General features: G+C 42.4%; 9 protein-coding genes across 9 annotated transcripts; 5 read left to right on the top strand and 4 right to left on the bottom strand.

Moving 5' to 3' along the window:
• Positions 1-38: 38 nt before the first annotated feature.
• On the bottom strand, positions 39-1177 carry SAMD00019534_002690 (hypothetical protein; the record flags this gene model as incomplete). The annotated part of the gene is made up of 2 exons (XM_012903702.1): positions 39-966; positions 1056-1177. 2 exons carry the CDS (start codon positions 1175-1177, stop codon positions 39-41), a joined length of 1050 nt encoding a protein of 349 aa, XP_012759156.1.
• A 772-nt stretch (positions 1178-1949) lies between these two features.
• On the top strand, positions 1950-2770 carry SAMD00019534_002680 (hypothetical protein; the record flags this gene model as incomplete). The annotated part of the gene is made up of 3 exons (XM_012903701.1): positions 1950-2157; positions 2227-2273; positions 2348-2770. The coding sequence occupies 3 exons, from the start codon at positions 1950-1952 to the stop codon at positions 2768-2770; spliced, it is 678 nt and encodes a 225-aa protein (XP_012759155.1).
• A 325-nt stretch (positions 2771-3095) lies between these two features.
• On the top strand, positions 3096-3609 carry SAMD00019534_002670 (hypothetical protein; the record flags this gene model as incomplete). Its single annotated transcript, XM_012903700.1, has 2 exons — positions 3096-3285; positions 3365-3609. 2 exons carry the CDS (start codon positions 3096-3098, stop codon positions 3607-3609), a joined length of 435 nt encoding a protein of 144 aa, XP_012759154.1.
• Positions 3610-3826: 217 nt separating this feature from the next.
• SAMD00019534_002660 (hypothetical protein) lies at positions 3827-5446 on the top strand (the record flags this gene model as incomplete). Its single annotated transcript, XM_012903699.1, has 1 exon — positions 3827-5446. The coding sequence occupies one exon, from the start codon at positions 3827-3829 to the stop codon at positions 5444-5446; it is 1620 nt and encodes a 539-aa protein (XP_012759153.1).
• A 695-nt stretch (positions 5447-6141) lies between these two features.
• Positions 6142-7833, bottom strand: SAMD00019534_002650 (hypothetical protein; the record flags this gene model as incomplete). Its single annotated transcript, XM_012903698.1, has 4 exons — positions 6142-6198; positions 6269-6602; positions 6674-7381; positions 7454-7833. Coding segments are annotated over 4 exons (1479 nt in total), but the record flags the coding sequence as incomplete, so codon positions are not given.
• A 460-nt stretch (positions 7834-8293) lies between these two features.
• SAMD00019534_002640 (hypothetical protein) lies at positions 8294-9015 on the bottom strand (the record flags this gene model as incomplete). The annotated part of the gene is made up of 3 exons (XM_012903697.1): positions 8294-8369; positions 8450-8791; positions 8870-9015. The coding sequence occupies 3 exons, from the start codon at positions 9013-9015 to the stop codon at positions 8294-8296; spliced, it is 564 nt and encodes a 187-aa protein (XP_012759151.1).
• A 1807-nt stretch (positions 9016-10822) lies between these two features.
• SAMD00019534_002620 (hypothetical protein) lies at positions 10823-12884 on the top strand (the record flags this gene model as incomplete). Its single annotated transcript, XM_012903696.1, has 4 exons — positions 10823-10896; positions 10964-11506; positions 11575-11746; positions 11805-12884. 4 exons carry the CDS (start codon positions 10823-10825, stop codon positions 12882-12884), a joined length of 1869 nt encoding a protein of 622 aa, XP_012759150.1.
• On the bottom strand, positions 11792-12199 carry SAMD00019534_002630 (hypothetical protein; the record flags this gene model as incomplete). The annotated part of the gene is made up of 1 exon (XM_012903695.1): positions 11792-12199. A coding segment is annotated over one exon (408 nt), but the record flags the coding sequence as incomplete, so codon positions are not given.
• Positions 12885-13463: 579 nt separating the features above from the next.
• On the top strand, positions 13464-14197 carry SAMD00019534_002610 (hypothetical protein; the record flags this gene model as incomplete). The annotated part of the gene is made up of 3 exons (XM_012903694.1): positions 13464-13549; positions 13619-13950; positions 14046-14197. The coding sequence occupies 3 exons, from the start codon at positions 13464-13466 to the stop codon at positions 14195-14197; spliced, it is 570 nt and encodes a 189-aa protein (XP_012759148.1).
• Positions 14198-14269: the final 72 nt, after the last annotated feature.

Here is a 14269-nt window from a genome sequence, read left to right as displayed (position 1 = left end):
GACCATTGTATTAATAATAGAGTTTATTGATTGATCGATCAGCCATATCTATAGTTGAAGGCGTTCGATGCCAGGTCGCGTAATGAGCCCATGATACTGTTGCCACAGTTATTGTTGCCGCCATTGTGAGTGCCACCAACACCATTTGCCCTGTACTCCATTGCTCGATTGCTTGAACCAAGTTGTCGCATGCGTTGTGGAGGCTGGGGTTGAGAGGCACCATGATAATGGGAGGTGTTGGGCAAATGATGTTGTCGATTGGCAGTGTCTTGTCTATTTCCACGTGATAGTGTTCCTCGCAATAGATGTCTTGTGCCAAAGTAGATGACTGTGCACCAGATGATCACTGGTGCCATCTTGCGCAGCCAGTGCATGTCCAATGTCTTGGCCTTCTTGGCCCAGTTCTTGACACGCATCATGAACACAGCCAGTCTCTTTGACAATGCCGTTAGCCATTTCTTATATCCAAACTGCTTCAAATATGTGATCAATGCATGTATACTATATCGGCTAATGTTCTTGTTGTCTAGTCCTGTTGGGCTTGGCTTGGTCAGCTTGTTGTTGCCATTGGTCTCGACCAGATCGACTGGCGAGTTGTGTTGTTGTTGTTGTTGTTGCTGTTGCTGTTGTAGTTGTTTCTGCTTGAGGATCGCTTGATTGATCTCTTGTTCCCTGATCTGAACCATTTCCTCGAGTGACTTGGTGAACCCTTCACGCTTCCACTGAGGCAGATTGGAGCATTGAAGGAATGCCCTGGCCTCATCAATCTCCTCGATTCTAAAGAGGATGTGGAACACGAGTAGTTCCGCCAACTGATCATACTCCTCTTGAGTTATATTATGATTGACATTGAATGACGTAGATATCTGTGACTCTGGCTCTGTGACAATGGGTCGATGGTTGAGACAGTTGATCACTGTACCTTTGGCCTCATGATAGCTCTTCATGTATACCAATAGATGGATACTGTATGTAGTATGTATGGATGGAAGTGAGTTAGAAATTTGTGAGTGAGTCGTCCAGACGATGGATGATGAGTCGGTCGGGACACTTACCAAAGTGTCAATATGTTGATTGGAGCGAATGTGAGACCACCTTGATAGAACTTGTTGACTAGTTTGAGTGCTTCTGATGACTTGCCAACTTCATATAATGATTGAACTAGTATCTCCAACATCCATTGACATTGACACAACTCAGAGTGTGAGCATAAATGTGATGCATTTCCAAGCATTGCCATTATCATTGTATTATTATCATTGAGTGATGTTGATGTCGAGGTCGTAGTAGTTGTAGTTGTTGTTGTAGTAGTAGTTGTTGCATTTGATGACGATGATGATGATGTAAGGTTGTCACCAAAGCATTGTAACATCAATCTTAAAGTGTCTGTTATTACATGTTCAAATCTTTGAAATAAGAACAATGTCTCTATTCTCTCTCTTTCTTCTTTTGAAACAGTGCCATGACCATCATGATGATGATTATTCATGATATTATGATTGTTTGTCAATACCTGCATGCTCTATCTCTATCTATCTATTTGTACATGTATTCTCCAAGATTAATGAATGAGTCATTCAAGCATCCTCTACTTTTTCAATGTTTTCAAAGATTGAAGTTTGAAGTTGAGTCATTCACTTTCACTCCATTACACCTACACCTACACATATTATATACACATATACTATTCTTGACATCAGTTCGATGCTTGATCCTATAACAACTATCTCCTTCTCTTCCTCCTCATCTGTTCATTCATCGTTTGTTTGTTTGCATACCATTCGCATTACATTATCATCTCGTTGCTGTACACTTGAGAGAGAAGAAACAAACAGATTGATTGTTGATTGAACTTGGTGACTCAGTAGCAACAACGAACGAACAAACAACAACAGCAGCAGTAACAGTAGCATCAACAGTAACAGCATCTATTCACATACACCAGAGACATGTCATCGAGAGGTACTCTAGAATCATGGGAAGATGAGACATTTGATACAACATTGCAGCCAGAGAAGCAACAACAGGAGCGTGAGCAGAGAAAGGGATTGATCAACCTGCCATCAGAGCACGAGCTAAACCATGAGGATGCTCCAACTCATCAAGGATACTCATTAGAGACTATTCATCCATACTTTGAATCAAAGCCAACATTCAGTAAGTAAGATTGATCATGATTGAGAGCATGTACATGTTCGCTCACTCACACTCATCACTCAATCACAGAGATACTCGCAAGGAAGAAAGAGACAACTACTACTGAAGTAGCACCTGTAAATATAATTATCACATTGATTGAGATACATGTATGGATGACTCTAACTCATTGATCATACGTACATAACAGCAAAAGCAACCTACAAAGACATTGGAGGAAAGGGAAAAGGATTATCAAAGAGCAAGAGCACTGTATTTAGGTAGCGAGGATAATACCATCACTACTACATCAACTACTAATACTACTGGATCATCAACAACAACAACTGGAAGTGGAAGTGGAAATAATAGTCCAATTTATAACAGTCCAAAGAATACGACGAGGGATCGTTCAAATGTTTATTCGCCAGGTTCACTCAAGAAGAGTGCACCTGCTGGAAAGGGTGTTGGTGTCACTCAATCATCAACTGAACAACAACAATCCAATAACAGTGGCAACAGCAGTGGCAGCAACACTTCACATCGACAACCTGTTGGACCTGATGGATCAACGAGAGGATTCAGTGGTCGAGGTAGCAGGCGACATCCAAACAGTAGCAGCAGCAACAATTAAAGTTCATTCATTCAATCATTCAATCAATCAAGATTGTCAACAACAACAACAACAACATCTTATGCCAGCTACTGGAGTAGTTGGTGTGGCATCATTGGATCGACAAAAGGGGTTCGGTCCTCGGATTGTCTCTGGGGTGTCGTTTGTTCCAAAAAAGGAATGTTCTGTCGTTTTTTTGCAGGTCAAAAGAAGTGTTCAGAATCGTTTTTCATTCAATTTAGAGATAGAGTTGATAAACTTAACAAGTCAGATCATAGATTGAGATATTGATACAGTTATAAATATATACACATACAGATAGAGATAAATAATGGAGACAGATAGAATGACAATGTTGAACAATGTTTTGGAGCAGTGGAAGGGTATTCCAGGCTTTGACAATGAATTCTTCAAGTACCTTGAGATGGGAACATATAACCACGAGAAGAAGATACTCACAATGACAATGGTCGTACCTCAAGAACTGTGTAATGTTCTGTCTACACTACATGGCGGTGCAATGGCCACTCTAGTTGGTATGTTGTTGAATGTGAACGGGACGGGACATTCAATCACTCACTCAATCAATCAGACATACTAACATTGATATCCTAGATGTTGTAAGCTCTATTGCTATCATTGCTTCTGATCCAGAGAGGATGCCACCTTCGGTGAGCGTTGATCTGTCAGTCAGCTATGCAGCAACAGCACCAGTTGGCGAGAAAATCACTATAGAGTCCACAGTGCTCAAGATTGGAAAGAACTTGGCATTCACAGACACTGCCATCTATAACAATCACAACAAGATAGTATGCAAAGGATCACATACCAAGTTCATCCATCGCAAGGCTGCACTGTAGGTGTAGATGTAGGATATAGGTCGGCCTCACTCGGCCCACCCTTAGGCCTTGGGTCCAAGTCCGACAAAAAGGTTCCAAAGCCGATTGTGTAAAATAAACTGTGATGAATGATCGTCGTAAGGCATCAGTCAAGAGTTAATAGCGCATACATATAGATAGATAGATAGGATAGATAGATACTTATTCATTCATGTCTGATCAATCAACTTATGTCTCGATGATTGAGCGAATCAAGGCCGGCTCAAACTCATCAACATGTACATCGCCTGCAATCATTTGCTTGGAGTCTGGCAACAAGGTGGACGTGTACAGACACTTTAGCATTGGAGATATCATAGAGAGATCGACATTGATGAGCGAACAGCTGTCCAAGCATTTAAATGATAAGTTTGTCGCATTGTTCATGACAAACACCTTTGACTCATTATGTCTGTTGCTTGCACTTGAATTTGTTGGTGCATCAGTTGTACTGTTTGGAGCCAACCTCAAACCTTCCGAGACACTCTCCTTGCTTGACCGTGCCCGCACACCATACATCATTGTGCCCGCAGGCATTCAGCTTGCAGAGGGCTCATTGCCTACAACTGCTTTGGTGTGCCAGTATGACAGATACAGAGTACTAAGGACTGAGTGGACAGATGTCAACCGTATCAGAGAGGTCACGGACCAACCAAGTGTCTGTCAATTGACCAGTGGATCAACATCTCGTTCATCAAAGATATCCATTCGATCATGGCCAGGCATTGTTGGTGAGGCTGTGGCCGTCGCCTCAGTGTTGGATATGAAGCGCGAGGATGTAGTACTTGTCAACTCTGCAATCTCTCACTCATACGGTCTTGTTGGAGGCATCATATCATCACTACTATGTCAATCTCTAATTGTATTGCCAATGTCTTCTCTTTCAGATCTCGACGTCATTGAGAAGCTACATCCAAACCTGTTGATCAACTTAATGTTTAGTGTTCGCAACTCTTATCTTTGGTTAAGTCAACAGCAACAACTGGCAAACTGTATCAACAACAAACATCTACGAATGGCAATGTGCGCAGGTGCTCCATTGTTGGCTGATCTCGGTCAAGCACTACAGGATAAACATGGCATTAGATTGAGAGCAAACTATGGTACAACAGAGACTGGTACTATCACAATCGACGTCGTCTCTGACTCTACCTCTGTCATTGGGCATCCAGTGCCACTTGGTCCACTGCTACCATTCTTCGAGAGTAGACTTGAGGACATCACAACAAGCATGTCTTCTGGCGCTACAGGTCAAAGTGACGCTCCTCGAGAGTTGTGGCTGAGGTCACCTTACTCATCCCTCGGATACCTTGGTGACAATGGAGACATTCGCCAGGCAGTAGACGCAGAAGGTTGGTTCCACACGAAGGATGCTGTGTCGACTACAACAACAACTGCACTCACACGCATTGACACACTATGGTATCATCATCGCATTCGAATGGTCAACATCTCTTCCAATAATGGCAATGATGATGAAGAGGTGGTGGTGGATCTGAATGCAATTGAAGGATATATCCTTCAGAAGTTTGGACATCATAGTAGTGGTGGTGGTGTGGTGAAGGATGTAGTTCTAGTCGACGATAACAACACACTTACATTGCATGTTGTAGTGGTTGTTGCGGATAACATCCAGATCCATGACAAGGCAACTCGTACTTTACCTAATCAGGACGATCTCTTGGATCATATAAGGCAATGTCTTGACAGCCTACTTCTCCGATTTACACATTCAAAGGCGACCATTCCCACTTCGGTAGTGTTTGATGCCCACCTGCCATACAGTCCTGCTGGCAAACTATTACTTAAATATATATGATCTATTCGTCCTAATAAGTCCATTCATTGTTTATCTCTTTTCCATCACCTACCATTACTACTTCCTTAAATGTACGAACAGATTCACTATGGATAGGATAAGTATAAATAGGACTCATTATCCCTCCTCCTAGTCTATTCAACTCAGTTGTCCAATTATCTCTACATATATACTCTATCCACTTATCCAATAAAGTTATCCAAAGTATTCCAATCATGTTGATCCGTAAGTACTCTCCCCATCCTCCCTCTCTTTCAACCATGTCCTAACATTACCCTTCTACTTCTCTCCTTTCATTCTCCAACACCAAGAGAACCTTATGAACCTCGGCCATCCATCATCGTCAATTGCCAAGGACCACTCTGTGATCGAATCCAAGACAGGTGTCCAAGACCTCCAAATGGAGAATGACACTGCTCGTTGGCGAAGATGCAGAAGATACCACTGGGGTTACTGCTGCCGCTATGGCCATGGTGGCTTCTGATCATTGGGTTGTCCCTCGCCTTCGTCCAAGCCCCAACAACACCACATACATCCGTCCAAGCTGAGTCCAGGTCTACCGGATGCCAAGGTCCTTCCTCCCTGCTCCCTACACTCGGTGTTGTTGTTGTCTTCCATACCAATCCAATAAATTTATTGGGTTCACTGCCATGTACATAGCACATATCGTCTTTGGTCCTAATATCGCCTATTTAGAACCTCTTAATATTCTTTGTTGGTCTCCAGTCTGTGATTGGATGAGTTGATTCATTCTAAAGATATGATGGTAAGTTGGTGTTAGTAACGCTCAAAGTATGTATAACATCCATGTTATATACATACAGCCTCTTCGTCCTCTTTGTATATCTTTATCGTCTTATCGGCCTCGCATGTAATCAAACGTGTTCCAGTGCGATCGAATGACATTGCAAAAATGCCTGCTTCACTGTCAAGTGAGCCTGGCTGTACTGTTGTCTGTGCCTTCTGGAAGCAATAGCCAGTCTTCCAGTCCCAGAACTGCATCGATCCATTGTCACCACCAGACACCAACACATTGTCCTGGTTCAAAGCCATACAGTTGACGATTGCGTTGTGACCCGAGAGGTTCTTGATGAACTGACCCTCTGGCAGCTTCCATTGCTTCAAGTTGTCTGCACTGCCCGATGCGAATGAGAACCTGATTGATGAAGTACATTAAACAATGTTAGTCGGTGACAGACAGACAAGACATCATGGTGTAATACTTACTCTTTCTCATGCATGACCATTGCTCTGACTGACTTCTTGTGATTGGTAAGTGTTACAGCGGTGCCTCCAGTGGCAAGATCCCACAGTCTGATCGTGCTGTCCATTGAACCAGAGATGAGTTGAGGATCAGGTGATTGAGAGAGCAGCGAGCAGACAGTATCCTTGTGGCCTGTCAACGAGAAGATCTCAGACTTGGTGCGCATGTCCCATACTTTGACCGTCGAGTCTCTGCCTCCAGAGAACAGTAGATCGAGTGTAGGATGCAGTGCCAGTGAGTACACTCCATTCTTGTGTCCATAGTAGTGTCTAATCGGCCTGTTGGCCTCGAGGTCCCAACAGATGACCTTGTTGTCCTCACCAACGGAGAACAGATAGGGATGGCGCTGAGACACCTGAAGTGCGCGCACTGGACCAACGTGATAGACCAGCGTCAGCTTGAGCTCGCCAGAGGCCAAGTCCCAGACCTTAATCGTGTTGTCTGTTGCACCTGTCACAAAGAACTCGTTGTTTACATCGACCGACACTGCGCGCACCCATCCAGTGTGTCCACTGATAACTCGCATCAACTTCCAGGGTGGGTGCCAAGCTGGCTTTGTGAATGTAAGAGAGTGTCCTCCTGTCGTCGTCGCCAGTTGATTGGACTGATTGTTTGAGTTTGTTGATAATACGATGCTCATATTGCCATCTGCTAACTTTCTACGTTTATCACTGTGTGTTTGTTGAATGTTAGCGATGATGTAGACAATGAGATTGATGAATGAGTCATAAGTAGAGACATACTCTTGTGTGTTTGGTAATGAACTTATAATGCTGTCTATATCCTTTGATGTATGATCGATGTTCATTGGTGTGCTCTGTTGTTTATGTGTTGATGTTGATGTTGATGTTGTAGATGATTCTAATGATGTAGATTGTGATGCTGGCATGTCCTTTACTTGAGAGTATTCATCAACAATCTTTGAGTAGACCTTGATTCTTCTGCTCTCAGAGTCATCGCCTAGTAGTGAAGCGTATTGAACTGTGGAGGGATGTGCATGATTGTAAAGCTTGTGTGTATTGATTAACGACTGTTTACAAAACTGCTCAATGAACTGATCATTGACAGAGTTGTTGTTGATGTTGTTGTTGTTGCCCAACATATGTTCTACGCTTTCTACCATCAGGTATATGTTTAATTATTATAATATGTGTAATGTATCGATTAAAGATTGTATGAATGTAAGTTAGTGATGAACAAACAAATGACTAGGAAGACTAAAATCATGATTGCAGCTTTTTCAAGAGTGGGTGGTTTATTGGCTGATGGCAGGGATTGGAGGAACTTTGGTTGTATCTTCCAATTGTTCGTTAGTTGGTAATGTCCTTTGGTTCTTTAAGGAAAAGAGGTTTTCTATCTTTGCAATGAAAATTTCCTGTTCATTCCTTATTTGATCACTTTCTTTTAAGTCTTTTGAGAGTCTTTCAATGACTTTGTTGGCAGATTCCAGGGTTTCTTTGAATAACCGTTCATTATTGGTGAATTTATCATGATCTGCTTGGAAAAGCCTTACTTTGTCTTCCATCATTATCGTATATTCTCCATGCACTTGCCTAAATCTTGCCAGTTCAACCCTGGCTTCATCACTTTCTTTGACCAATGTTTCTGCTAGATATTGGTGTAATGCCACAGAGAGTGCGAGGACTATAATTGCCATCACTAGGTAGAGGGCGATTGATTTGTAGTTGATCTTTCCAGGTAGGTCTCGACCACCATTTCCTTTGGCCTTGGTGTCATACACGTGTCCCCAATCGTAAGTGTTGCTCCTTGTGATTAACTCGATGTTAAACTCTAGCTCACGGGTGCTCAGTGACTGACAGATGACCGTTGCTCCTTTGCACTTGAAGAGATTGAGGAACTTGTCATTGTTTTGTATCGTCGAGGTGAATGTCTCGATGACACATGGTTGTGTGTAGGTGTCTGTGACAATCAGTAAACCAAACAAAGGTCTCCTTTGAGATACCATATCAAGACGCTCTACCAAGTAGGACAGTATCGTCTGGATCATATCATCTCGGCGTCCCGCAAGTAAATCATTGATGGATTGTTCATCATAATACAAGCAAAGTACTCCGGCATTACTGATTGAACAAGGGTGAGTGAGTCATTGAGTAAGTGAGTTCCCATTTGATCGAACAGCATGATCGTATAATGCTTACATATTGGTATTCAGATTTGATAGTGTAGCATGGAGACTGTTGACATCGGATGGTTCTGCAATCACTTCGTACATAGTAGGATTCATGTGTTTGGCGCTCTCCAACAGATTGCTGGATTTATGATCAAAGACTACCAAGGTTGACATATATATTTACAATTGTAATTGATTGAGAGTTTTGAATGAGTTGAGTAGAGATTAGTAAGTAGTTTGATATCTCTTTAATAGTATATGAAGAGGTATTAGAATGAATGATTGTAAATATGAGTCATCCATTCATTTAACTTGCAAGACCAATCAAACATGAAATGAAAGGGCACCAGTATCACAAACTTGGATTCCAAAGTTGGTCATCAATCACACAAACTTTCAAACTCAAAGCCAACAAGAATTGATCACTTAATTAAGTAATGATACCTATCTATGTTAATGTAGTACATATACGGACATTCAACTTTGATAACCAAGTCCAATGATGAGTGCACTCACTATCATCATTAGCCTATAATGATGATAATGTATACATTGTTCTATCATCAATATACAATTATTCAATCATTCATCAATGTTTATTGAGTTATTACATCATCATCAAATATGGTACTAATTGTCTATTAGATAACATGATATACTACTAAGGATGTATGTATTACAAATGGGACTTTGGTAACAAAAAGTACTAAATGTTATTGTAATATTACATCACAGGATAGTTGATATATCAATAAAAATTGTATATAATTAGATTGATAGCAATCGCAATGACACTGGATTAAATAATAAGATGTACAAACTACATACGAGTACCTATTAATATCATTTGTGATACAATTGATTCCTTAACAAAGTCAGTGAAGTTGATCCATCGCTTGTCAATCTCATCAAAGTATCAAGTGCTTCTAAACTTGGTAACCAATTTACCTAACCTATTGGAGAGAAGTCTGTACAATCATTACTATCTATTGCCCATCACACTCATACTGATGACAGAGCACGGACATGTATTGATAAATACATACTTGCATATATCTTAATTTAGACATTGTCCACACCCGATTGATCAATCACTTTCCCCACCACACACACTCACACTATCCATCAATCAATCAAACATACAGATACACTTAATAAATCAAACCACATGAAATTGCCTGCTACAGAGCGGGATGGACTGGGGAGCGTTGGAATCCATCGGTGGTGGAGGGGTGAGCTCAGGTCATTACCAAACAGACGCTTAGCATCTTTGGTGGTCGTGAATGAATGGTGTTGTTGTTGATGTTGACAACCTGATTGGTGAGTCGTGATTCGTATCCGACCAACTGTTTATCCTCCTGTCAACAACACCATCAATTCCGATCTAAACTATAATTAATTAATAATATCAATCAATCAATATTATTTGACCTAGGTTGGTGTCTAACAGCAGCAACATCAGTTAGTGTGAGTTTGATTGAGTGATCGGTATGTTCCTTTCCACGCAACACATCACATCATATCACATAACATAAGTCAGTGCGACTGACTGTCTGTCTGTCAGGAAATATAGTACATCACCGATATCAACTGCTTAACCCGAGGTTATATATTGTACAACACCTCTTTGAATCACACACGGCATAAGGCAAGCGATGTTTGGCAGCTTGACAGGCGAAGGATTATATATATGTTCAACAATAATATACATCTAATATTCCACAACAACGGTCCAATCAATCAATCACCCATCCAACTTTCCATACATCAATCCGGCCAATACAATACAATTCACTCACTCCTAAACCTGGATCAATCCAGTTTATCTCCAGCCTGTATTAGTACTCACTGATTGATCGGTGGTTTAACATAGTATCATTCATTCCATCCAAACTATAGAGTTTAGAAGCATTCAATCAGTCAATCCATCAAGTCTTTCAACCTTTCTTGGATTTGTCGAACAGCAAACAAGAAAAGGAAGATGAAGCACTTCATCAAAGGTAGCATCACTACCAGCTTACACAAGACATATGATATTGGAAACCAACTTGGAACGTAGGTAGTCACTGTTGACCATGATGATGGTACATTTGGATCACTTAGTCTAATTCCAAACACTTAGCGGAAAGTTCTCGGTTGTAAAGTCAGCAACAGAGCGCAACACTGGCAAGCCATGGGCAATGAAGATAATGAAGAAGTCGGTGGTACATGAACAGAACTTGATAAGAGAGGTGGAAATAATGCAGGATATCAAACATAAGAATATCATTTCGTTGCATGAGATATACGAGACGGAGGGCGATGTAGTCCTGGTCCTGGAACTGGTCACTGGTGGCGAGTTATTCGACAAGATTGTAGAGCGCAATAGTTATACGGAAGAAGATGCCGCCAAGCTGGTCAACACATTGACTCGTGTCATTCATTATATTCACTCCAAAGACATTGTCCATTGCGATCTGAAACCAGAGAACCTGTTGTACTCGGACAATTCCGACTCGGCCATCATCAAACTATGTGATTTCGGCCTTTCACAACGCTGTACACATGGAGAGAAGCTCCGCTCACTGGTTGGCACGGCAACATTCATGGCCCCAGAGATAATGACTGGCAATGGCTATAGCAAGGAGGTGGACATGTGGTCGCTAGGTGTAATTATTTATATTCTGTAAGTTGTCTTGATCTTATTGATTGATTGATTTCCTGGACGTCCAACTGATCATTATTATCCAATAGGTTGTGTGGATTCCCTCCATTCGATGAGACAACTGGTTATAACTTGGAGTTCCCATCACCAGAGTGGGACAATATATCAGAGTCTGCCAAGGGTCTAATCAGGTCTTTGCTGACCGTCGATCCTTCAAAGAGGCCAGTTGCCGCTCAAGCTTTGAAGCATGTTTGGGTCACTGTAAGTACTCGCACATTGATTGAATGATTGACAGACAGACTCCTAACGCGTTGAACAGGGCGAGTCATGTAGCAAACAATCGATCATTGGTACATTGAAGACATTGAGAGAGTTCAATACTCTGAGGAGAGCTGGTACGACTATGGGCCACAACAAGTCTGCCAGTAGGAGTACGGTGTTTGAGTTGTTTCCGTCTTTGTCATCAGCGACAATTGGAAAATCCTCGACGTCTTCATTCCGCCCTCCACTGCCTTCGCGACTCTCGCAGCACCACATCGAGTTCACCAAGAGCAACAGTTGCTTCCTGGACGACAGGAGCGCACAGTCCCGTGACCGTTTCAATCTGGAGCTCAACTTTAACAGTGAGGCGTTTGCCGCGGCGTTGATGTCGCGCGAGAGCAAGGAGGAGCAGGCTGGCGGCCACAGCAACAACAGCAGCAGTAGGAGTGACATTAGCAACAGCACAAACAGCAGCAGTAGCAGTCTGCTGAAGGAGCTGGACCAGGAGACGACCGAGTTCCAGTCGACACTACGGAGATCATTGATGAGCTACTCACAAGAGGAAAAAGATGACGCGCTGAACGAGATGGCGCCAGAGATCCAAGCTGGCGACGTGTCGGTGCTGGAGAAGGAGAGGCTGCGACTGCTCGAGCAGTTGCGCCGAGAGCGCGAGGTGAATGCCAAGCTGATGCGGGAGCTCGACGAGGCGCGCAAGAAGGCAGGTGAGAGACCAGCGTCCACGGCAGCCACCACATCATCGCTCATGATCAATGGCAGTCACATCTATTTGAACGGCGCCAACAACGATGGTGTGGCCTCGCCCTCATTGGTGTCATCGTCCGAGACTTCATCATCATCGTCTTCATCATCATCGCTAAACAACAAGAAGGACAAGTCCAAGAATGGTGTCGATCGCATTGTACACGACTTGCAACAAGAGTTTGATCGCATAGGTTTGTCCAAAGATGTGAATGAGCGATTGAATACAGTGATGACATTGTATCGCATCAAGAACCAAGACAAATCATTGCGAGTGCAACTAGACAAGAAGCGAGAGAAGTGCAAGCGACTGAAAGCACAGCTCCTATTATCCGGCTCCAATCCCAAGACCAAGTCCTCTATAACTGTTTCGAAATAATACCATACTATATTATACTATATTCATTCATTCATCTTTTGTGTTTGTGTGTGTATGTATTATCTCTATTAATCTTATGTGTTTGTTTGAGTGAGTACATGTCAGTTTGAAAAAAATTGTTCACTTTGTTGTATTTTGAGTTGAGGTTGTCGAAAGTAAGTGAATGTGAGTGGTCACAAACAACGCGCGCAACTTTGTTCACTCACACTACTTCTTCTTCAACCACATGCTCAGCAACAAACAGATACAGTAAAAAGAGATAGAGGTAGAGATAGAGATAGAGAGTGTTATTTGACAAGTAATAACACATTCATTCGATATCATTCATCACCCATCACTATCACTCGAGTAACACAACAAAGACAAGAGACAAGAGACAAGAGACAAAGACATTCATTTCTGGTCATTGGGTTCAATGGACATATAACAACTCTTTTGGTGTCACTCTCAAGCTTGTGAAACAAACTGTATACCTTTTAAATTGGACACGTTAATATCAACATCTTAGACGACAACAACTACATACTCTCGAGAGTACCGATAAGATAGAGAGACGACAGTTCATTGAGTGTGCGCAGAATGAGCGTCGTCAACAGCAATGGAGTGTATAGAGGCAATGCTCCACATAATCATCATGGTGACGGCTTAGCTGCGTCATATGACAGGTATGTACATCAATGTACTCATTCATTCAATGTATTCGTTCAATCAATGAACTAACACAATTACATTAGGAATGCAAGGCCCTATCAAGATAGATACTCTTATCGAGATCGTGAGATGCAGTTACAACAACTGCGTGATAGAGATAGAGAACGTGAACGAGAAAGAGAACGCGATAGAGATAGAGAGCGTGAACGTGAACGAGAGCGCGATAGAGATAATAGAGATACGAGAGATACTAGAGATAATAGAGAGAGGGATACTAGAAATGGAGGAAATAGTAGTAATAGTAATGGTGACTGGGATTATCGCAATGGTACATCTACTGCTGTTGTCAACAATAATGGAGGAGGACCTCAATCGAATAACATCAACAACAACAATAACAACAACTCTGGTGGTCGTAGCTCTCAGTCGACAAACAATAACAACAACAACAACGGCGCCGCACCTTGGGAAAGAACCGATGATGATCGTTATCAAAGTGACGCCATGAAGCGAAGAAGAACAAAGGATGGCCGCATAGATGTCGAACCGGGCGAGCTAGAGTCAACGGGTGGAGGTGGATACCCACCACCTCCAACACGACCAAGCTATCAAAGACAACGATCTCAATCGCCTCCATCAAGTCGGTCAGCGCCTCACTTTGACTCGCCTCCGCCGCAGTTGCTGCCGCCTCTCAACAACAAACGTTCAAGGTCGAGGTCACCGCATCGGCAACA

The sequence above is a fragment of the Acytostelium subglobosum genome (assembly GCF_000787575.1).
Source record: "Acytostelium subglobosum LB1 DNA, scaffold: scaffold1, whole genome shotgun sequence".
Classification (NCBI taxonomy): domain Eukaryota; phylum Evosea; class Eumycetozoa; order Acytosteliales; family Acytosteliaceae; genus Acytostelium; species Acytostelium subglobosum.
This window is presented reverse-complemented; position numbering and strand designations above follow the sequence as displayed.